General features: G+C 41.1%; 1 protein-coding gene across 1 annotated transcript in view; it reads right to left on the bottom strand.

Annotated features, from left to right (window-relative positions):
• Nucleotides 1–6,792: 6,792 nt before the first annotated feature.
• Nucleotides 6,793–25,369, bottom strand: part of tspan18b (tetraspanin 18b) — a 30,916-nt gene continuing 12,339 nt past the window's right edge. Inside the window, exons 2-9 of the mRNA XM_079345332.1 lie at nucleotides 19,170–19,250; nucleotides 11,556–11,651; nucleotides 10,236–10,430; nucleotides 9,872–9,946; nucleotides 9,608–9,706; nucleotides 9,180–9,356; nucleotides 8,414–8,497; nucleotides 6,793–7,821 (exon numbers count right to left, since the gene is read on the bottom strand). Coding sequence (XP_079201458.1) covers nucleotides 7,774–7,821; nucleotides 8,414–8,497; nucleotides 9,180–9,356; nucleotides 9,608–9,706; nucleotides 9,872–9,946; nucleotides 10,236–10,430; nucleotides 11,556–11,651; nucleotides 19,170–19,172 — 777 coding nt within the window. The 5' untranslated portion in view covers nucleotides 19,173–19,250 and the 3' untranslated portion in view covers nucleotides 6,793–7,773. The remainder of the gene's footprint in view (nucleotides 7,822–8,413; nucleotides 8,498–9,179; nucleotides 9,357–9,607; nucleotides 9,707–9,871; nucleotides 9,947–10,235; nucleotides 10,431–11,555; nucleotides 11,652–19,169; nucleotides 19,251–25,369) is intronic.

Raw genomic sequence — 25,369 nt, 5'->3', positions numbered from 1 at the left:
CATTTTCACGATGGGTTTTGGAGTCACATCTCAGCAGATGTGAATTGTCTGGTTTCAGTTGAATGGTCCGCAGAGGCTTCTCAAGGCCCTTCCATGCCCCACCGGACCTAACACCTTTCACACTGGATAAACACAACACACAGGACAAACGTACGTTTTATGTTAGAGGGCGGGTTATTACATGCAGAAAAAAGGATTCTCTAATTCTCCTGGGAGCCTAACCAACCATAAATCATCAGGCAATGAAAGTTTCCTCTCCAAACAGGGGGCTAAAACAAACTGAACACGGAGCCCCTCACCTCATCCTTAACCCATCCTTCACTCTCTTCTCCTTTTTTTTTCCTGCTAGGAATTTTTATGAGGAAAGAAGAGACGAAGTGGTGCAACACTGCACAACAGAAAAGAGGTTCAAACTTTAACATGAGTCCTTCACAGTGACCCAAAAACTGCAAAGACTTCAACATCCTTTTTAGAGTGATTTAACTGCTCATGTAACTAGCAACATAACAAGAAACTGCAAATTATTGAATATATATTGTTTCATGACTGCTCCTCTGTTAAGATTGGTCACAATAGGGAGGATTGAAAAGGGTCTGCCAAGAAGATCTGGTGGCCCCAGTCAAAAGGAAAAAATGCTGACATCATCAAAGACAGCCTTAGAAAAGTTTAACCACAAACTGTCTATTCATATAAAAAGTGAAATAGCTTTATTTTTTTCTGTATTTTGTCTGTTAAACAAAACCAGCCTTTTATTTTATAAACACACAAGAAATCCTGACAGCATGTCAACACACACACCAGCCGTGGGTTCATTCATGCAACATTTTTTCAAAAATTAAAAAAAGTTTAGATTTGATTCATACCAGCCAAGAGGCATAAAAGAAAAAGCTGTCACTGTGTGTGTGTCTACCGTGATGCCACCAGGAGAGTTGCACACCTCTGGCTTGTGTTAATAAATCACTTGTGTGTGATGTGAATCCAGCATGCATGAGTAAACCACCAGGATCAGGAGCTGCTCGCACTGACCACCAGTAACACTCAGCAGCTGTTTAATACTCGCTGAGAGCCTGACCTGAACCGATGCAGACACTTCGAATGAAGGGGTGGGGGGAGAAGAGGGTTGAAACATCAACTGCTACTGGTGCGTTCTTTCTGATCAGCAGGTCAAACTCTAAATGGGCCAGACGCACTGTTTTCATTTGAGGCCTTATAGTCATGTCAAACGTGCTTAAGTCAACACGTACAAGTTTGTAGGAGAAAAATCTCAGAGAGTCACAGAGAACGTTAATGTGTATAGAGTCAATGCAAAGGCAGCAGGAACAGACACTGGTGTTAAATGATATTTATATGGAGAGCAGCTAATCTCATTTTGAACTTCAAAAAAATCCATTATTATATTTAACTGTCTGTTTTTATGAAAAAAACATTAACGTCATATCACTAAATAAACTACCCAAATGAAGTAAGAATTGCTAGATACTCGCCTGATTTTTACTTTACAAAATGTCTTATATATGGGCCATAAGAAGAAAGTCTACACCGGAAATGTACAGTACTGTACTGCCCTCCAGTGGCGGATTGAACATTTGTAACAGTTTGCTTCAACACAAAAGAACGGCTGGTGGGCCTTGGCAATCAGTTAAGTCAAGCAACAATGTGATGAGAAGTAGAAAATGAGAACCAATGACATGTGGTAATAGTATATTTAACATAAAAGAAAATAGGACTGAGCTTTCTGATGCTGCTTTATATGTTTTCCATTAAATGTGCAGTTGAGATACAATTCACTTTGGACCACTGCTTCATGCGTTGTGTCCCCTCTTGATTGCGCTCAGCGTATCTGGCACAAGAGACAGAGCTGCACATGTCTCTTTCATCTTGAGCTGACTGCAATGATCAAGAAGTGTTGTTCTTTATATGAGCTGAAGAAAATTCTGAACAACTGTTGTTTTGTTTTTGCGTGCAGAGTTTGGAAGGCTTTATTACAGTTTGATCTATTTTTTAAATAAGACAGAATAACATGCATGTGAGTAGACTTCAGAGAAACACAAGGAGTCTGTTTTAGGAGCACTTTAACAATGGATTTGTTTGTTGAAGGAGTTTCAGGAAGTAAATCCGTTTATTTCTTAGAAATATCTGCAATGCCATATCAAACAAAATCACACACACAAAAAATAGCTCTGAGAATAACCAACACCAAAGACCAATTTCACCAAACAGTGAGCTAAATATGTTGTCAAATGAAAATCTCCTGACTTATACCAGGTTCTTTTCCCAGTGCCAAAGTTAATTAATTAATTAATTACATTTGAATTAACATGCTTTTAAAATACAAGCTGCAGGTAGGGTCAAACCAGAGCACTATGACATTTTACAAGAATGATTATTTTTTCCCCAGCATAACCATAAATTGTCAGGTGAAATGACTAACTGTAGTTAATACGATTTAGTGTCATCTGGTGGTAAAGTTGCAGATTGCAACCATTGAGCAATTTTCCCAAACCCCGCTCATATTTGCTTCTGTGGCTGTTGAATCATCAAAATGCACAAGCAGACACTACAATGTTAGGAGAGAAATTCCATGAAAGATTACTCCAGGTATGAACACAATGGTCTCATAGAATTGATCAAAATCAAAAATGTTATAACAACAGTTGATCAAACACCAGATAAAACATAATGAAGATTCATTGAAATGTGGATTTTACGCACCGCTACTTCGAGTTGTCCATCTGAAGACAGGCTGAATGCACGCTCTTCAGTAATGAACCCAAGAGACTGATGGATCAAATCCAAGATGGAAAAACACCTACAGAGAGAAGATTGAAAACAACAGTGCAGTGTGAGGGAAGTGTAGAGAAACATGGCATAACTCCTTGCCTTTAAACAGCCAAGAGAAATGATGGAGGGCAACCAGGAAAGACTGAACAGTTAACACCTGTTTTTCTCTGAAAGGGGAACCTCAGCCCAGATATGTCCACGTTCATCAGGCCGGCATAACACTTCATTCGACATTCCTGGGTCTTTACACACCTAGGTCTGTGTCTCCAAAGAGAGAGGAGAGCTGGTGAGGCAAGGCAGAAATGTTCCAAAGAGCTGAGTGTATGAACAAGCCATAACACACAATGAAATAACTTAACAGTCATAACAGAAATACCAAACAAAAATACTGTCATGAAATACAGACCAGAGAAACATAAGCACTCCTTTAATAACGTCACTTTTGTTGACATTTCCATGACAAAAAAAGGTGTATTTATTTATGGCAGAAGACATGTAGCCTACATGCCAAAACAAGACCTCTGGTATTTATTTATACAAATAGCAGGACATCTCTTCATCATGGTGGTGGAAGATGGGTGGTACTGGTGTCACTGAGTGGCACACTGAAAGGCAAACACTAATGGCATGCCACTGACTTGGGGAACATGCTTCTGCTCCATAAATGTTTTTTTTTTTCTGATTATGTTGTCGGTCATCTCTGGATGCAGGTTTAAAAGTTTTTTTAATTTCTCAATATTTGCCCGCAACTGAAATGACTTTGCCAAATCACACATTTGAGTAAAGCAGCATGCTAGCTTATTATTTTTTGATATTATGTAGGGACTTCAGGGATTTATAAAGTATATAAACTAAAAAAGCAAATCAAATCTATACAAAGACATGAGCAGAATGGTTCCGATTATTCAGTTAAACCTGGTTGCTAATTGAATGAGTTTATAAAGCAGTAGACAGTTTGTGTGAACAGATCTTTTTTTATTGAGCCACAGTGACAACGAGCCTGCCAACATCCAGGACTGAAAGACTAAAAAGCAGAGAAAACTTTGAACATTTGTGATATGCTGAATGTTACTGTAGGCTACTCTTTTATACTCCTCTCTATTAGGTTTTGTTTCATGCTTGTTTTGCTTGTTTTTGTATTTCTTCTGTGTTGTCACGAAAGAAATAAGTAACATACCTACAATTATGGTCATATCAAGTAAACCCGGAAGTAGCGAGTAGGCTTAAGAGTCACACAAGTTAACAATACAACGTCACCAAACACGGCTAAATACACACATGTACATAATTGTCATTATTGAACTTACATTAACCCACACCCGTCGCTATCGGCGGGCCATAGGGGACACAAGCCCGCATAAATCCTTGTGCAGCACTTGAGGCACAGATCAGATTTTTTTTTTAACTTAATATTATATTATCATAGATGCAGATTTTGTTGCATTCATGTTGCATTCTTTATCAGTATCATTCAGGAAAGATTGATGTTTGCACATTAAGGGACTGACCGGTGAGTGGTTTTTGTTTTCCTTTTGTATATAAATATATAGAAATATAAAGAAACAATGGTGTGATTGTGTTTGATGGGAATCTACACTGCAACAGCCTATCACTGACTAAAAAGAAAGTTAAACTACGTACGTGATGTAGCCTACGTCACTGTAGCCACTCGAAGTTACCGCGGATTTTTGAAAGCTGGATGAGTTTTTGCCGGTTTACTGACTTAATTTCGCCATGGATATCCGTATAAATCCAGGCTATGCCGACTGTTCTCACAGCACACACATTTGCCCTAACTTTAGGAGCTTCTACAGTCAAGTGTGAAAACTCATTTTCCAAGCTCCTAAGCTTCTTCTCAGAGCATCGGCGCAGTATGCTGCTCGGAAGTAAATGTTTGATCTTAAAAATTAAATATGCATATTTTTATGCGTGCAGAACTTTTTTTTGCACGACCTCTCCTGACCCCGCATCACACCTCTTCCTCTCTTCTGCTACCGGTTTAGAGGAAATTTTTGAAAAAAAAACGCCTATACATATATTTAGTGGTTTTATTTTACCTGTTTCAGTTTAACAGTTTAAATTATAATGCCCGGTTGGAAAAGTATGTATTCACTTGTGCTTGTGAACAGTGTAAAAAAACCTCTCCTTTGTCAACCAAACAAAATCAAATTGTTGAGTTAAATTATATGCACTTTCTTTGTGTCTTGTGACCAGACGATAGCTGCTGAATTCAAAAGCAGAAAAAAGGCGCAAAAATAACAGGAAGTGCTCGTCAACTAAAAACTGGCTAATTCTATTGAATTGGATTCATTAAAAATTCTCTTAATTTAGAATTATATAAACATAAAGATTACATTTAATGCAACCAAAATAATCACATACTATCGTAAACATTTTTGTTTGAAAGTTACTTAAATATTTGCCACAAAATCAATGACGCATTTATATTGAATACATTTTATCAGATATATTAAGTTAAATGTACATGACTACAAAATCATTTCTTAGTGTACCGGGTGATATTGCTGTTGGTTATGTTTAACGTGATGATTGCATGCTGCGCAAATACAGTATAGGATTATTAAAATATGCGTACTGGCTGCTAGTAAATGTGCTCCCCATGCATTTCATATGTCCCCCCTAAGACTAAGGTCTGGCGACGGGTCTGCATTAACCAAGTGGTTAGACACGTGACCACAAATTAACAGTCATGTTGTTTACTGTGTCTCCTAAATGTGACACATCTAAAATCTAAGACTCAAGGCCCATGACTTACCTCTTCCATGTCGGCCTATGGTTACAGCACCGTGTGATCCATCATCATCGTTGTTGTTGAGGTTTTTCTGCCGCCTATAGGCCAAAGTTAAAAGCAGCTCAAAATGTGCATATTTTTAGACGCTGCTTTTAAGCCTCTGCCTCAGCTTTCATTTTGCACAAAAACAAGGGGATCAAACGTGTATGATCTTAAGATATTTCTGAGTCAAGAACTGCGCTGCCTTTCTATTCCTGCAACCAGTAGCGATTGGTCACAAACATAATTTACAAACATGGGGAAAAGGGCCATTTTGTTGTGCCTTGTTGTGTTTCCCATAGACTAAAAGGAGAAAGGAAACAAATTATAAGAAACAACGCAGAGCTTTAGGGGTATTACTGCAACCCTGTATTTTCCTCGCCTGTCAAAAAGCAGCATGTAATTTTTATACAAGTCAAAAATATCTCCATTACAGTGAAGACAGATGTAAAACAACATTCTGTAAACTTGACAAGTTTGTAAATGAAATCCACCTGAAGTTTTAAATCTTGTTCAGATGCTGATGTGAGACAATAATAATAATAATAATAATAATAATAATATGAAATGCATTATCCTGCTGTCATTATTTAATTTTTCCGGCTTTGACAGTCTTACAGCTGATTTCAAGGCACTCGCTGTGGTCCAAGTGGGACGCTTGCTGCAATGGCTCATCTACATGAGCCTTTTTTGAAACCAAATGAAATCTTATGTGTTGTCTCTAAAATGCCATGTTTATCGTAATAACACCAACAGCCATTCTATCGACCCTGGCCATCTTTTCTTATGCTTTGGCCGATCAATAAATAAAACATCCATCTTTTATATTTCAAAAATTCATGTCAAAGTGGTGTAGCAGTGATTAACAATTTGTTATTAAAAGACACCTATCACCAATACCTCAAGGTTGCAGCAAAGAAATGTATCAATATGAATTCTGACAACTATGTTTTACATCTGAAATAAAAAAAAACACTTTATCATGAGGCTTATTAAAAAAAAATCTTAAAACTGGAAAGGCATGCTTTTGTTTGATTTCAAATGTAAACATTTTAAAACTACCAATAAAAACAGATCATTCATAGTAAAACAAACCGCATACTTGTATGTATTTCTTTTATGTAAAGCCGCATTATTCGCAGCTATCACCCCACATACAGTTAATTATTGAATTAAAAAATGTGCAAGTGTGCAAGACAAAACAAACAACAAAAGATCAGTCATTTAGAATGCCATTTATGCCATTGACTTTTCAAGAATCTAATACAAATGCAAACACATACAGTTCACCACTTTAAACCACATTGAACCACTACTGCAATAAACATCACCATACAAATAGAAAAAGAACCAGAGTTAGCTTTAAAGATCAGGTGGATCAGAAAGAGCCTTATGCTCACAATCTAGCTCATACACATTCAAAAAAGAGCATCAAGTATGTACACACGCACACACACACGCAAACCACACACACACACAGACACACACACACACGCGCAAACCACACACACACAGACACACAGACACGCGCAAACCACACACACACACACACACACACACACACACACACACACACACACACACACACACACACACACACACACACACACACACACACACACACACACACACACACACACACACACACACACACACACACACACACACACACACACAGCATATAATACAGCATAAAAGAAGAGTGGCTTTAAAAAAAAGTGGTATGGAGGGAGGGAGTGTTTTGAAGTTTACAGTATGAAAGTTTGGAGGGTTGCAGCCAAAGTGTACATAAAACACATTATTTACAGTTGAGCCAACTTTAATTAATATAAATATTCTTCATCCAAAAGTCAGTGCAGTGCCTTCTGCTTAGGCTTCACCTGGTCCTCATGCTCGTCCACGTTACACCAGTCTGTGCTAGACCTGGTCCAAAGAAATTGCTGTTTCCACTTCACACACAAATGTTTTAACATCAGCTTTGTTTCTGATCTCCTACTTTCCCTAAGCTTTCTGTATGTATATGTGTGTGTCCTATGTTTTGCCACCCAGTACCTCAAAAGTCCAGCTGTGAAGTACAAGAGTCTGAGTTTTTGTTTCTACCAATTGGCCAATAGAAAAACAGATCAACAAATTTACAAGTGTCCATTTTAGTTTCTTCTCTCCTGAATTCCCTTTAAAAGAAAGAAGTTCACGGAGCAGCTCTACTGGATTCCCCTGAAGAGACACATTGCAAAGACCATGGCAAAGAGCTGAGGAAGAGACAGAAAAAATAATAGTTAGTACATTGAAATAATACAAACTATAACACTTTAAACCATAACAGCAGTGTACTACTACCTCCCTTGATTCATATTCACAGATTTTGACAAAAAGCTAAATGCATTTTGCCAAAAACTGGCTAACCTGTGATGACAATATTAAAGCCATTACGCCACATTTTCATTAATATTTTCTTAGTATTAATTTACCATTCAGCACTTCACTAGTATCAGAATCACTGCAAGTCTGTTTTCCCAACATCGTGTACAATTCAAACAGAAAAAAGTTGCAGTATGTATGATGGTGTTTCTGGCAATGAATATCAACATCAGGTGAAATAAAAACATCACTCAGTACAGAAACATGCTGAAATCAAAGCAGCCTATCAAATGTATGTTCTCTAGCACCAGATGTCACCACTAGATGGTGGTGTTGCCAAATAAAGCGCCCCACACAAGGGTAAAAGCTCTCTGCTTCAGCTCAATTTTACATTTCCAAAATGAATATTCACATCGGTGGAGAAACAAAGATAATGTTCATGGAAAGTGAATTCTTCACCAAATTGAAAACCCTTCATCATACCTCAATGGTCAGCACCACGATGGCCAGCGCTCCAGCCACATAGATGTACAATTCAAAGTAGTCAACAACAGCAGTGTAACAGCCCTGTGGACACACAAAGAAGTTACACTCAGCAGAGGATTAGCAGGCAATAAACTTAGGAGAATTACAGAGAAAATTAAAGTAACATCACAGCTTTAATTTAGTGAGGCTTTGAACAAAGGCCTAGCTAAAAAGAGGTGGAAGCCAGACTTCCAGCCTCAGCGCCTTTTAATGAGGCTTCTTTGTGTGAATGAACAGAGACACACATTGTAGACTATTCACATTGTTCTAATGGCTTGAAAAACAACAGGTGGAAAGTGCAGTGAAAACCTCTTCCTATCAGCTTTCACTGTAATTACATTTCACTTTGAGGCTTTCTTTTCTTTACACACTTGGAAGCAGGGCTGTGCGTGGGTGTATGCTGAACTGTGAAGCACTCCTAATTTTCACATATTCATACTGTTATTATCCTCTACTTTTGCACCTCTGTATGCTCTACAGAAATACCAATTTGCAAAAGGTTGCACACTCACACAGACACACACACTTGGATGCACACATACTCTGTTTCCACACACTGTAAGATGGCCTTCCATGACACTCACAAGAAGCACTAATCAGCCATGGAGAAGTCAGGAAGCCCCTGGATGTCACCCCTCAACTGTCTCGAGCTCTAATTAAGCCCGCTGGAGGTTTGGAAGGAGGGAGAAAGAGGGAGGTTTCAGTCGTTGATGGCAGAAGTTACCTTGTTATGGCGGAACATCATATTTCCTGATAGGCACTTCTCCTGGCTGATATAGGCCACCTCCCCGTTCTGAATGGCATGCTGGCAGCAGGCTTCTGGCACCATGTGATTCTGGTTGATCAGCCTGAACAGACTGTCCTTAAAATCCTCTGGGCTGTTCACCCCACAGCAGTCAAACTGATGGGAGGAAGAGAAGAGAATAGTAGCAGATACCCTTGTTGCTGAGTGCCTATTTGTGCACTGGTCTGTGGTCCAGTGTGTCCATGCACCAATCCAGCATGAATATTGACCTAAATGTCAAGGATTGTATCTATAAAACATAGCCCCCTGCTGCCAAAACATTGCTGTCTCTGCAGTCTACTGGTGGAAGTGATGAGTTGGTAAAAGCTACAGTATGTCAGCTCTTGGCGTGTGCTCTGTGGCCTTACGGTAGTCATGATGGCGTTCCATGTGGAGGTGAAAACATCAGTGTTGTTGTAGCCCTGATAATGTCTCTTCAGCTCCTTGGTGAAGTACTCTCTGGTCAGCTGTGAAAAAAGCCGACAGGAGCACAGGTTAATGTCACTGCAGGGGTAATATCTGTTTACCAAGAGTGCAACTACACTTCAAGTGCAACACTTCATCTGTGGAGTGCTCTTATAATGGTCTGTAAGCTCAAAAACTGTACAACCAAATATGAAGTGAATACTTACATGTTCCCGGAATATGAAGGCCAAGATGGCAGCAGCCAGCTCTGCTAAGAAGATGAGCAGGATGAGCATGAAGAACTACAATAAGATAAGGGAGAAGAATGAGTTAAAAAGAAGCAGGACAAGGTGGTTCAGTGTCGGAAAAAGTCAGTCACTTGAAAAAAATCACATTCTGGCTGTGCCCGCTTCACTCAGTATTAATAATGCATGAGGCTAGAAGCATGAAGGCAGGAGAGGGGCATTTTGCTCTTTTGGTTTTCAGTTTCAGACATGACAGTCAAAACACTGACAGACAGAATAATCAGCGAGCATGCACACAAACAAGATCAGAAACAGAACTACATTTTGAATTTATCAGCCCACTCACAAAGAGAAGCAGACACTTGTTTTCACGGATGGCTCCGCAGCAGCCCAGGAAACCGAGAAGGAAAAGCATGCCTCCCATGCCCAGGATGATGTAGACCCCTGTGAACAGCAGGGGGTTCGCTGCTACTATTTCCCTGAAGCCTGTGGGGTCCACAAGGACCCACACTCCCACTCCCAGGAGGAAAGAGCCCCCCAGCTGATGGAGAAAGGAGAACACGCGTGTTAGACAAAACAGAAATTGGCTGCATTTTAAAAAATTAATGGGAACTCAGAGGAGAGCTCCATATCTCCTGTGACACACAAAGAAATTCAACAAGCTGTCATATAATGGAAAATAAAATTGTGCCATTTTTCTTTTTGAGGAAAACATGCAGGTAATTCAAATCTCTGAAAGGTTTGTGTGATAGTGGAAGGCAGATAAAAGGCTGAAGGTCTACAGAGCCTTAATGCCTCAGTGGGGGGCAGGTGTAGATATCTACCATGCTTGAACTAACCCCCGAACCTGCTGTAGTAATGCACTGCAGCCCCCTCTCGCTCCCATCCTCCCTTTCCCTTAATCCATATCTACAGCCACCGTGGGGTGACTCGTGATTTAGAAAAGACGGTTCTGATGCATGAATGTGTGTGTGTGTGTGTGTGTGTGTCTGAGCTTTATATACTTCTCCCACTATCCCTTTCTTCATATCAAAGGGAGACCTGTGCTCTTGCAAATTAATGTCTTCGTATGGAAGGTGGCGGATGTGGTACGAGGTTAGGGGTTAGCCATTTCGGAAGATTGTTGGGATCTAAAAGTGTGTCTGTTTCAAATATGAAAAGGCCAAATAGAAGAACAAAGCGCTCGGAGTGTAAAACACTGGTTGTTATTGAGTGATGTTAACAGCCAAGTTCATTCTTTGCTCTGCTGGTTGCATTATTACCCCAGCTTCGAACAGGCACGTCGAAGTAGAGTCTCTAAACGGCTTGGTTGCGCTTAATAAAGCAGGAAAAGAGACAAACCTTCTTACTCTGAGCCCTTCCCCCATTTCAAAGGCTCACACTAACGGGATTACTCCTGATTGTCTGATCAGGACTGATACACTCAGGTGTCAGTCACAAAGTCTTCACCGCACTGTGTGGCTCAGATGTGTGTCAGCACACTAAAATCTAATCAAAGGAGAATTTGATAGAATCAAGATTGCCTCTGTGTAATGAAATGCAAATGTGGCTCCATTAGAGAGTGGAGCAGGGGGCAGCCAGGAGCCCATCTCACATCATTAGATTGACAGAATCACCAGAGATAGGCAGACTAAATGTCTTCCAGAGAGGGATGAAATATACTTACAAAGATGAGGAAATTGAAGACAAACATGAGGTACTTGATGCAGCTGAGACAGTCCCCCTCCATGGTCGTCCCCCGTGCTGAAGCCTCTCCCTGCCCCTGGAACAAAAACAACCAAAACATTAAACAACTTAGCACTTAGCCAACCTTGCCGAATGTTCCCAGCATTCCCAAGCACGTTGCATTCAGGAAAGGCTGCCAAGAAATAATACTCTGCAAAAACCTGCTCATAGTTTTAATGAGTTCTGCAACTCAAACATTCAACACACACACACACACACACACACACACACACACACACACACACACACACACACACACACACACACACACACACACACACACACACACACACACACACACACACACACACACACACACACACACACACACACACACACACACACACACACACACACACACACACACACACACACACACACACACACACACACCTACCTGTCAGTTCACTTGGACCAGTTTCAGCTGAAAATCCTTGAATTCATTCCCTCAGGCGCACTGTACCCACTACAGATTTCCAGCAATCCCAAAGTAACTACATTTGGGCTTCGTTGTGTCAACCTAGCCTGACACCACACATTTCACCACACGCTGTGACAACTCGTGTCATTTAAAGATTGGCCTTCAAAGTCAGACGGCCCATATCAGAGTATAAAGATCCGCAAGTCCTGACTAGGGCTCTGTGTGCATTAACAAACAACTCATGGTCGTCACCATGGTCTTAATGTAATAGAAGGCAGGAGCCCTCTGCCTGCCATGAACACTTTTCCTTGATGAGGAGCCGTTGGGGAGCACTCCTGGTTAATGAAGAAAGCTTCTCCTGCATTAGGGGACAACATAAGGTGTCTCAGTATCCTTGAACCCTGTACATCTATAAGTACCTGATGCCTCACAGAGCTGCATTGAAGCATCAGTTTAACCTACCAAGCTGAAAATGAACCAGACTTTCCCCTCAGGGAGGAGAGGAGTCGTCTAAGGAATAATTTCCACATATTCTGTAAAAAAAAAAAAAAAAAAGGAAAAAAGTGGAAACAATCTGTGGAGCAGCTATAATTGAAGTCTCAGTCCAAGAGGAAAATTCATTTGGCAGGACGACCCAGCACTCTTTGCTTTGTACTGTACTAGTCATTATTTATTTGCTCTGCAGCAGTGATAGCCAGGATTGAGGGAAGCTAACACGCGGATTAAAAATAATTTCTCTATGGAACTTTAGAAAGGTTTACACATCTCAGCAGCAACATATTGGCTCCTCTGCGTAGGGATTTTTTGTAATGCCTTTTTTTCTCTTCCTTTGACTCTGTACTTTGCATCACATCCCTCAGATGAAATCTCCTAATCTTCAGGCAGCCTTTCCAGTGCCTGTTGTGCTGTCAGAGAGCTCCACTGGTTGATCTCTCTGCTGCTCTGAGTAAGCACTGAAGCTCAGCTATGATCGATCATGCCAGTTTTGATTTCTGTCTGTCTTTAAAAGGAGCAAAAGGCCTTAACCGTCGAGCCAGCCATGACCCTTTCACACATACACACACTATCTCCCCCAAAGCTCTGCATCAAACATGGTATTCTCAAATGGCTGTATTTATTGTGTGAATAAAGAGATCATAGCCCAATCTGTTTGTAGTCACTTTTTCTTTTATTGTTTCATATCTTCCTTTCTGATTCTATTTTCAATGCGCTGCGAGCTGCAGAGAAAGTTTTTTTTGTCTTTGTTGCAGGCTTGTGTAAAATGTGGAGACAATAAATTTGAACAATGCTAACGATGTGAAGGCAGTCTTTGTCTGCTGTGGGAGCGAGTTAACACAGAATGAGAACATTTCCTCCTCTCACCATCCTGTGGGCTTATTATTTTTCCCTTTCCTCTCCTCTCCAGGCGTAGGGAAATTGATTTAGAGCTATGGTTAAACACCTCCTCTAAATCATAATGATATGCTTCGGTATTGATCACTCTGCTCATGGTGCTCTGAGAGCAACCAACAGCCTCTTTGCCCTAGATGGGTTTTAATTAACCCGTCCCTTTCCTAAGCCCCACTGAAAGGCCTAATGGGGGCACAGAAGGGTCTTAATTAGGATTTGCATACATTACCATCTCACAGGAAAGCATCCGAAAAAGGCTTTTTCTTATCCCTCCTGCTCTCCACAGTCAGTCTTAGGCCCCCTGAGCAGAGTGTAAACTGTATCTACTGGAGCAAGGGATGGGGACGTGAAATGGGGAGGGAGAGGGAGGAAAGGGCCGGCTGGAAAAACTCTCAGGTCTGAGCTCACATCTCATTTTCCAAACAAAACGTCTGATTTCTCTTCCAGCTTCACCCTTTCGCTCTTCGCTCCCATCTCAAGGTTGAACCAACTGTCAGATCAGGAGCCAATTTTCTTTTTCTGCATTCAAATTCATTTGCTGCTCGAGAATGAGTTGGACTACTAGCCATGCAGGCCAAATAACATTGCTGCGGTGCAAAGCAGCATCGCATAAATCAAACTGCCACAGAGACCCTGGAGAAAGTGCAGAGTAAACAAACTGGTCTTTCCCATGACTCCCATGGGATCGCAGGTCCTCATCGATCACGGCCCAGCTGCAGATATCAGACCGCTAATTCTCTGTGAGTATTTAGCAGAGAACATTATGTAGACATGGGGAACGTGGTTCACACTCCAGGAGCTGCAGTCTTAAAACAACGCCGACAAATGACTGTGAGATGAAAGACAGATCTCCTTTAGATGTGCTGCCTTGCTAAGTAAAAAAAGGTGTCAAGGTAAGAAGCTGTGTAGCATTCGGTTTCTGTTCACTAACAAAAAAAACCCCACCCCTTATAAACAAGCCTGACACACAGCAATAAGAAAGCTGCTTTATGTCGAGACTTTATTATTCAGAAAATACAGTTTATATTCACAATCTGACAATCTGAGAGACAGACTGCGCCCTGAGGTATCGCATAAATGCCAACTCAATCGGCTGTCTGCAGCATCTCCTGTACTGATATCCTGAAATGCCAAACGGCACTAAGATGCCATTGTTTACTCCGGGCCAAAACGGATCTGCATGCAGCTGCGGTTTGCGGAGTCTGCCATTGCTAAGTTAGATTGTGGATAAATGAGAACTGATCATACTTCAGCGTCTGAGCACTGAAAGAAGCCTCGGCACAGTAATGAGGGCAAAACCATCTGACCCAAATTCTTCTCAGTATGAAAGAGAGGAATTCTGAAATGTTGCTACAGGCACTTTTCCTGATAAACTCAGAAGACCATATTTTCTTTGTCCAGCCTCTGCACAATCAACCATGATGGTCATGTCAACTCACTGTAATTAAAAGATAAGCAAGATGTAGCCCCACAATCAGAGTGCCCCATATATAAATAGCACACCCTTGGGTGGTTCTCCTTGAAGTTGACACTTTCAGCAGGATTAATGAAGTGAGTCCATATTCCCCTGATCTGCAGGCCACCGCCCTGGACAAATGGATCAGCAACGACAAGGACACAGTGTCTGCTCCTCGCCAAACTGTCGCCACACTCAACCCCCGCCCTCCAATAACCAGCCAGTCCCTTTCATCCTGAGCATGAGCCTGCATAACAAATAATCATTAATATACTGAAACCCCGTTGAGATTTTAATGACTGGAACTTGACCCCTTTAAATGTCATTGACCCCTCTAAATGATCACTTGTGGTTGAACCATGTAGGACGTCTTCCAGGTCTTCAATGCAACAGGAGCAGGTGTGTTTATCCAACTACTGGATGTCACTCTGAAGCTCTCTCTGGAGTGCACTAATATACTCTCCGACAATGACACGAGGGGACCGCACGCATGCCACATCAACCTTTATCTCAATTAAACCCCCATTTTCATATTTCTCCATGAATTCCTAAATCAGCCGCAGCGAGTAAACACCCAAAACCCGACTAAAGACAGGATCCTCTGGCAGTGAGCGAAGGCTCCCCTGAGGCGCACCATGTCCTTTAATGAACCTCCAATTAGGAGAGAATGAGCCCTGGGCTGTGCTGTCACACTGAGAAGCTTTGAAGTGTGCTGAATGCTAAGCAGTTAGCACACTGTATGCTGCTTTAGACAGCATACAGCTTGCAGACAACAGGGAACGAGCACACAGAGAAAGTGTAGCTGAAAGGCAGCGCGGCACACTGTGTGTGGGTGTCGCTCGCACAGAGAGCGGAGCATACAAACTCAGCTAAGAGAGAAAGTTGGAGAAAGTGCTAGGCTTGAAGCAAAGGTACAAATGTTGGTTGGATGGTCAACCTGGGACACAAACATCCTGCAGCGAGGTTTGTTTTTCGTAATCAGTTTTTGTATGCACGTGTATAGTATTGGTGAGCATTGTCAAGGTCTGTACATATATAAGTATTGCAAAAAAAAAAAAAAAGGGCAGTTTCACATGAATTCTATCTGCCTTGCAAAGCCATTTATCATTTCAGTTCATTGTTCCCATACGTGCTGTGAATCCCAAGCACTTCTTATCTGAGCCTGCGAGTGGCGCCCTCCAGACCCATTCAGTTTAAAAGAGAGTTTGTGTGAATCCCCAAAGGCAGAAGTCCTCTGACCGGGCAGCTGACACACTCCTGAACAACAAGCTAATTAACTAGAGAAGACTCCCGGAGTGAACAAATGCACAGTCACAAACACACTGGCCATGTGTTGTCAAACGGCACCGCAGGCCACATTCCTGGCTTCCAGACTGGGCTTACATCCAGCTGTTCCATCAGGACTAACAGTTGCTCATACTCCTACAGTGAAATCAATTGTCAAGCTACTTAGATAAGATTGATTGGAAGGGGGGAGGGGAACTGATAGAGTACATGTGATGAGCAGATTCTGGTTTCTATTGAACACCAGTGTGTGATCCATGCTTTCTAAAAACACAGATTCTCAATTAATTCTGTCCCACCTCTATCTAGCAGAGTGAAGACACAAACTGGATCAATACCAGGCTCAATGATACATTGATTGCCTGGAGTCCTCGCTCTCAGGCTGCTGGTTGTCTGGCAGTGAGGACATGTGGTAGCAGCACACAATGAGCACATAAACACTTCTGCACCGCCGCCCGTTAAGACTCGGCTCTGACTTTTCCCACGGGTTGCGTTTGGATGAAGACACACTGCCTTTGGGGCTTTCCACAAAAATGAGTTATAACTCAATTCCAACTAAGTGCTCGGTAGCTATTGTGGCGACAACAGGGGGAATTATTTCCCTGAAATCCTGCTTCTACATTCGCTGTTGTCTTGTTCTTTCTTTGGAGGGTTTTTCCCTCAATTGGAGCAGAAATGATCTAAAATGATGATCTAAAAAATCTAGTCAATAGTTTATACTCTATTGTGTCATGTTTGTACCTCAAAAGAGAGAGACAATTCAAATATTTGTGCAGTTCTTTGTGGACTTTTATCCCCATTTAAACTGCTTAACTTGGTCTCACTGAAAGCTTTTAAAGTAATTATGAATGATGTACATTTATGATTTGTGGCTGTACTTATTATACTATGTCTTTTAAGGCATTATACTCATGTATCCTGTGTAGTGTTCAAATGTATGGCAGCTCCTTGTTTGTTAGAAATTGTGTTATCTGACTGAGCCAGGTCAACCTTCAAAATAATAGATATTCAATTTAAACGAGCCTTTTCTGTTTAAACAAACCGAACTTGTTATCGTTACCAAATGTCTATATAAAGAGTGTTTCCAACACAGATGGCCTCTGCAGAAGTAAACAATGGGAGATTTAAGGAAAGACAACACTTTTAGCCTCAGGGGATTAAACACAAAGGGACACTTAGGGCATTAAAACAGCACAAAACACACACGTTGTGTTTGTACGTCACCAAATCCCTACAAAGAACAACATAAATATGCAGTATCGTGGAATACATAATTCGAGTTTTGACCGGCTTGAGGCTCAAATAAAAAGTTTTCTGATATCTTAGTGTTGTTCTTAACACAAGTTGGAATCATTCCAACCCCCAAGTAAGGACCCTGGTATCCACGGCAACCCGGATATGGAGTGAGAGTGGCCTTTGTCTGCAGAGCGCTGTTTGGCGTCTCCACTTAGCACTAGTTCCTGTTAGAAAAAAAAGGGAGCAGAGCTGAGCACTTTACGACAGGGGGACAGCTCGGCCTGCCATTAGTCTAATGAACGATCACTCACACCATGTTTCAAGGGCATATGTCACTTTGAATAAAGCCAGTCCCCTTCTAAAGAAAGCCTAGAAGCTATTTTATCATTTTCTGCACACTCATCCGAACTTTCACACACTCACATAAAGTTCACCTAAAGGAAAAAGGAAAACAGCAAAAGGAACTTTGCAACCTAATTTGTGTTACAGGCTGGGGACTCCAGTGCACGGCAAAGATTGAAAACAAAGCCTTGAGGGTAAACGTGAATGTTTGTGTTTCTGTGGGAGCCTCAGATGAAAGAGAAATCACATATATTGCTAATTACAAACAGCATAGAAATAAACCAGAAATGTGTTCGTGCTTTGCATGAAGCAAAAATGTATCGGCCTTTCATCTTGTTTTTCTCTGCTGTGGAAACACCAAGAACTGTTCTGGTTATCAATGTTACAATGTGACTATAAAACAATGAGAGCAAAAGGAAAAAAATGTAAAGGATGTATTGTTTTATTAAAACCGACTTTACTTTTTGAAAACACAAGACAATGGTAAAATCAATAAATGTGCATAATAACAGTAATTTGTGACAGTCTATATACAGTGTTGGCTGCTTATACTTGACAGTTTTTGGTATTCATTTGATTTTGACTTTCTTTTGTCCCCCAAATAAGTCCTTCATCCTTTGTGTTAAACTGGGTATCTGGATTCTTGTGATTCTGTCCGACCTTTTTTTTTTAAAATAAAGTTGCATTTCTCCTAAAGACTCAGCTAGTGATTGGCAAATACAATCGTATCATGCCAATTAATTATTCAATTCAAAAAAACTTTATTTGGAGACAAATCAAATGAGCTCCTGTTTTACTTCGAAAAATCAGAAAACAACTCTGAACTTTTCATGAAGTGAAAAAAAAGAAGCTGTCTCAAGACTGCGGTTCTTTTCTTGTCACTTGCACATTTAATACAATATAACTTGGCTGCTTGTTTGGTTATGTGCTATGACTGATTAGAGCTGATGTGTCTGGGTCTAAACTCCCCTTTAACCTCTCAATCTATACATGAGCTGTGTCTGGAATACTAATGCTACAAATGCCAATGCAAATCACAGGATAACAAAGAGCAGTGCTGGCCTGCTGTGACGCTAAAGGGACAAAAGCACTTGTCTGCCTGTTTGCAGGACCAGCTTCACGCTCCAGCTCTCGCCAGCGCTGCTCCTCCTGTTAATGGCAACAATGGCTTTGCGCCTGTGCTGTCAGCATCTCACTGAAAAGAGTCTGTCAACAAGGGCTTTCTGCTGTTTATTTCGCTGATTTAACATGTCTCTGCTGGAGTGGAATCACTGCTGGATTTGGTGGAAATCATTTGCTGCAGAAGCCAAAAACTACAGATGCAGAGGGAAACCAAAGAGCCCTCTGATTGGTATATAAGCTGCAGATGATAATCATACAGTGAGCGTTATGACTTCCTAAATGTATGAGATAAAATAATAACATACCATGTGTATCTGCTGATGCCTCTTCGTTCAGGTGAAGCTGATGACTTTTCTCAGTTTTCTCCCTTCTCCTGTTTTCATGGGCTGTTGGACAGAAGCACAGGCGAAGAAGCAGAGGTTAGGATGGAACTAATGAGATGAATAAGCATTGAAGCACTGGCGAGGTAACACAAAAGTGGCACATTTGTCTTGGTATGGGCAAGTTATTGAAGCAGAAAAAGACAGCGAGCTTGAAAAAACCCCCGCTGAAAATAAAAATTCTAGGACACTTAAAATGACAGAGTTTGCATTTATTATGTATGAAGTGCTCGCTTCAAGCTGTAAGCTAATTTAAGACTGCAGGAGTGTTTTATCTGCGAGAATATTTCCCCTCTTGGCTGGAAGGCAAAATTAACAAGGAAAGTGTAAAAAAAAAAACGGTACAGTCTTTCATAGTAGCCATCCAGGCCTGCATCCTGTGATGGTTAAAATTTTAATGTCTGCCTGAAGCTATTGGAATCCGTGTATTTTCTCACTTGGTTAATTATGCGTTATTGGAAGATCCAACAGACCACAGTCTCCTCTTACAGTCTCTGATGTGACCTTGATGTGAGTCTGAACGCATGCATTATTCACAGAATTAAGAATACCTTGCTCTCTTACCAGACGTTGCTGCCTTTAACCGTCAATGTGCAATACGTCTCCAACCAAGTGTGGCTAATGACCCTAAAGACACTTGAAACTTTTCCCCTCCGTTTTTAAACTGCTTTGCCACAAGTGTCTTTTAGCTGAATATAACGATGCAGCGATGAGAGCCAATTAAGCTGCTCGTATTCCAGCCCCGATGTACAAAAATAGTCAGCAGCAAGGATTCAACTGACAATACTTTGGAGCTGGTTTCAAAGCACTGGCAGTGACAGCTGCAGCATCAAATATGGCAAGAGCAGCCTACAGAGGCATGAACAGCATGCAGCGAGCTCTTGCCACATTAGATGGTGAAACGCAAGGTGTTTTCACTCTGACAGGGGCTGGGGATGGAGAATATCCCAGGAGTATTCTGGCTGATTGAGCCGGCCGCATCTTCCCGCCACACCATATTGCAAGCAGACATCAGATTCACCAGGAAGCAGAATCCAACTGACAGTGGCAGCAGCAACACAACCTCCCCCATACAGAATAAAGACAGGCTCTGATTACATCGAGGAAAGGCAATCTGAGCCTGCGTGAGGAGAGGACAAATCGGTGAAGAGGGGAGATGCACTGGGATGATACACTCCGTTTTCTTGCCTTGACTTCACACATTACAAAGCTCTTGCTCAGTGAATCAATTACATCTCCTGAGTTGCTACACATGCATGGGGAGCCAAAAGGATTGGAGATTGTTGGAAGGACTCGCTGCCAAATATTCAACATATGGCTTATAAAGTTATCACCAAGCAAAACAGGGCTTTTGTTGTTGTTGTTGTTGTTGTTGTTGTATCAGTTTACAATAACGGCAGCAAACAGGTGCAGACCTGTCATCCTTGTGCCCGTAATTTGGTACCAAGCATCATCGTGGCCAACATTTTACTCTGAAGCCTGTTGCAGTGCTATCTCTCCTGGACCCCATGTTTAGAGAGCTATTAGCTGTTTGAGAGCAACAGTGGCGAGGGTCTGCATTATTTTTTTCGGTTTCCATGGAAACCCTTTCACAGGAAAGTGGAGCACCAATCCGATCGCGGAGCCTCATTGAATCGGTTATGGGGCTGAGAAGAGAGATCGACGTCAGGCGGCTGAGAAAGCACAACAATAGGACGAACCCTCGAGGGAAACTATAAAGGCCACGCCACTGAGGGTCCGACAAAGCGTGGAACAACTCAGCACCAGAGAAAAGGTTTCATCTACATCCGCTCAATGGCTTTCCTTTTTAAATAAATCTCTCTCGCCAGCTAGTCATTGACATTTAAGCCCACGAGCAATTTAAACATCAAGGCAGCCAGTAATTGATTAGCCTAGGCTGATATTTCAGGCTCTGACAATATCATTGCATCACCAACATCTATTCTGTGCGCAAGACAGTGGCACATAATAAATTATGTGCTTCTACATACAGTATTTAATGTAGTTGTTCCCCATGGCTCAGCTCAAATTCACAAGAGCCAGCAGAGGAAAATGAAAAAGTCTTATCTTATTTACCAGTCTTGACTCAGTGTCTCATACTGTTCTAAACAATAACCTGAAACCCTAATCTGAATGGATTTGAGCAATGTACGTCTAAATCATATGGCGCACCATAATATATGGGTGATTTAATGAAATAAGTAGACATTTAGAAAGATGTATGTTCTTAAATTTCAATCACTTTTTGAAATGTGATTCACAGAAACATTTTATTTCCTGGCATGAAGTTTTCAGTCAGTTGAGTCGTTTTGTTTTTGGTTCAGTGAAAATACGACTTCCTGCTGCTGCAGAGTTCATGCTTTTTTTTTTTTTTGTCAGTTTGGATCTGTTCTGGGTAAAAGCTTTTTTTACATTCTTGTTCTAATTTTTCTCAGGGTACTTTGGTTGGGTCTAACTGATTGTTGAATATGTGCACGACCCATCATTTCTTGCCTCAAAACAAGCCGTTTGCTTTTCGCCATGTCTTCGAGTGTTGCCACTTTAACATCCATATTCTTGGAACACGATCTGGCAAACCAAAGCAGAAATTAGTTAATTTTGCACATACCCCATCCTCTACTAAATGCAGCATTAGCTTAGGACAACATTTTTCTTTTCACCTCCATAAGTCACCTCTTCCTGCCAACCAGACGGGCAGCTTGGCTGATGTCAAATGTCAGAGAACAGCACGAGTTTGATGTGTGACACTTCCTTTGGGGACAGGAAGTAGGCAGGAAAAATTAGGAAGGAAGCGACAATTCTTCCATCTACACCTCGCCGACGGGTTTTGACCTCAATTTCTTACCGCTGTTGACAAAAGAAAACCTCCAAGCTGTAGAGGCAACACCTAATTTATTGTAAAACACCAGTGGGGGATTTTAACAGCCCTGAATCAAACCTGTACGAACAATTTAATAATGTGAAATAAAAATGTACAGCTGTGGATGTCTGCTCGCCCTGGTGATCTGTATGCAAATTCTGACAGTATGGGCTAATATGAAAGAAATGAGGATAAGAGCAACAAAAGAGTTATACATCTCTTGAGTAAATGCTTTATTAAGGACAGAACTGTCACCTGAGCTCATCTGGATTTATTGAAGCAATAGTTCGAGCCAACCAGCAGGGATAAAGATAAACCACTTCAATAGAGAAACACTCCACACTCTGATCATGGGGCAATGCTCAATTAATCACTCAGAATCTCCTCTAAGCCCATAGCACTCTTCTCTTTGTTTTCCTCACTACAGCAGGTTGCAGCACACATTTAGAGAACACAGTGATAACAGCTAAAAGATGCAAATCAAAACACATTTTGTTTTCCCTTTTAATTCTCTTGAGCTAAATGGGAACACTAACATGAATGCAGCTCCTGGAAATTGCTATTTTGATGATCATGAAAGCTGACAGTTGCGTCCACCTCCTGGGTAAGTCCATGGCAAACATTAGCCAGGCGTCCTCTCTTTGTAGCAGCACCTCTTCAAAGATGCCCTTATCAAAGAACGACTAGAGGGGTCTTAAACAGAGCTTTTAAAACATCTAAAACTCACTGCTATAATTACACAACACAGAATTCTCTCGTGACAACATGATGAAGAACAGCAGCTGAATTACTTGTTGTTCTTTACTTTAACCCGTGCCTGTCTAACTTAACTCACCGGCTGGTACACCAAGACACTTTCACCCTATACTTCCCAGGCCCCAAAGGCTAGCTCCCCCCTGCCTCTGAGGAGCCGGGGGCCTAGAGGGGCATCACAACACCGCTTTGAAGTTGGGCGATTAAAGAGGAAAGACCTGTCGAATTGGGATGATGGGGCGAAGGTTGGAAGAGGGGGAGGATCAGAACAAGGGACAGGAAAGGCTGTGAATACTGAGAGCTCTGGGCCCCGTGGGATACAATTAAGAGGAAGGCTTTTTTTAGTGAGGGTTACAAAAACACAGCAAGGATACGAGCAGTGCAGCCTTCCAAAGCAAGGTAAGAGTTCATTACTACATACACTGAGAGGGCTGGGACTGTTAAATTCTCACCAGTTTGTTCACCGTCTCCTCCTACCCACAGATGATGAACAGTTGCACGATAAGCATTTCCATTCCAGTTAAATCCTAAAGCCCAGTAAAGCTTGAAAATCACGCAGCTCACAGAGCCTCCAACTTATTGATGTGCAGAGATGAAGATCCAAGCTGCCAGCCCAACGACAAAGTGTGCATAAAGTCCTCCCTCAGGAGGATTTTTCACAGTTATAAGGGCACAAAAGACAACAGGGTAGAAGTGTAATCAAATCTAATCAGATCAAAGACTGGCAGAGCAATGACATGCTTTTATGAAAAGTTTGGAGTACTCTAACTGATGATAAAAGATTGCTTTCTTTGTGACAGGATTGCCCTCCCATGTTTTCAATTTCTTAAATGCTTCTTTGGTCTATAAAATAAAAAGTATTGAAACTAGTTTATCACTGTCACAAGCTCCTTACGTCCAATGTCAAAAATGTCTTATTTTATGAGACAAACAAATCAAACAAGAAATATGTGACATAATTGATGATAAAATCAGAATATGATTAACAGAAAGAAGGGATGAATCAGAATTAATTGAATTGTCAGAATTTCATCTTCTGATAATCAATTTATTGATTAACTATTTATTTCAGCATTATTAAGAACCAAACATGTTCACTCTTTTAAAAAAAGGATGTTAACTATGTACACATTCCTAAGCAGGTTGTTTTTTGTGTAGTCTATAGACATATTTCTGCCCCAATAAAAGTGGAAGATCGAATTCAAAGTATTTGGTACTAAAGAACATTTCCTTAATACTACAAAGACACTGACTGTAGCAATATGCAGACACATTTATATTAGAAGTCAAATCAGCCATTTAAAGTGTGTCTAAGACACATCTGGTAACCATTTCTGGCCTCGATAAAATGTTTTAAAACATTCAAACAAAGCATCAGGTTCTGAATATATCTTAAAATCAGATTGTGTAACAAGGATCATTTTGCCAATGATTAATACCAGACAACGTCAGAGAATGTTCCTACGTTACCTGTAACTTGAATATCTGTCTTGAATATGCCCTCACATTGATGCTTCTGTGTGGTACATTCACTCGGCTGTTTAGCCAACTGGCTAACAATGTGGTTAACATCTCTATGCTAAAGACATACAAGAAGTGGAAACAGGTTCTCGGCCCACTGGGACCACATGCAGCTTATTTTTTATAATTAAAAACAAGTGGAGGCTCCTCCACATGCACGACTGGAGCATTTTTGCTTGTGTGCACAAAAAGTTCTGCTCCATGACCACTTTGCAGAACTCACGTGGCAATGCCAATGGAAAAACAAAACGTTGACACAGCTGAGAACATTATTAAAAAAGATCTCGGTAAAGAAAGTTTAACTTAAAAAATTAGGCTGAGGGACACTTGGATTTTTGCCTGCTAGTTACAACATCAGTTCAGCCCAGAACTGGAGGCCCAGTGTGTCTGGTTTCCATTGCTGATGGTTTTCACTGCATTCCTAACAGAGCACACCCAGCAGAGCACTCTATACTAACATTCATATCACAGCAGTAAGTATCTCTAATTGATTGATTGAATCCAGCAAATATATTTATACTTGGCATGTTTGAGGCTTCAAGTTGTTGTTTCAGCCATGATCAGATGTGGAAAAACAATGCTATGAATACCGGGCTGAAACAACACAATGACTTCCTTGTTTATGAGCACAAACATATGGGTCACATTACTATGCAAAGTATAAACATCCATGGAGGCAGATGGCAAGATCGCTGCCCAGTTTCTATCAAAGATCTGATGGTATTTTGGATATCATAACTCTGTAATGGCAATGTTGATTGTCACAGTAATACAGCCAGTAACTCTGCCCAAAACAAGAAGAAGTTAAGTACAGGAATCAACCTGTTGTTCAACATGGACAAAAGAAAACTGAAACCAAAATACTCTGGATACACATGACCACAGATTTATCACCTTGTTGTAGCAAATAAGGCCATCTCATCTGAAGACCACGATTGCTGGCAAAGTAGTATTGTTTAGTAATTAACTAATCAAAGCCACATTAATCTAA

This window comes from Symphodus melops, assembly GCF_947650265.1.
Source record: "Symphodus melops genome assembly, chromosome: 6".
NCBI lineage: Eukaryota > Metazoa > Chordata > Actinopteri > Labriformes > Labridae > Symphodus > Symphodus melops.
Note: the sequence above shows the minus strand (reverse complement) of the source record. Positions and strands in the feature narration are given on the sequence as shown.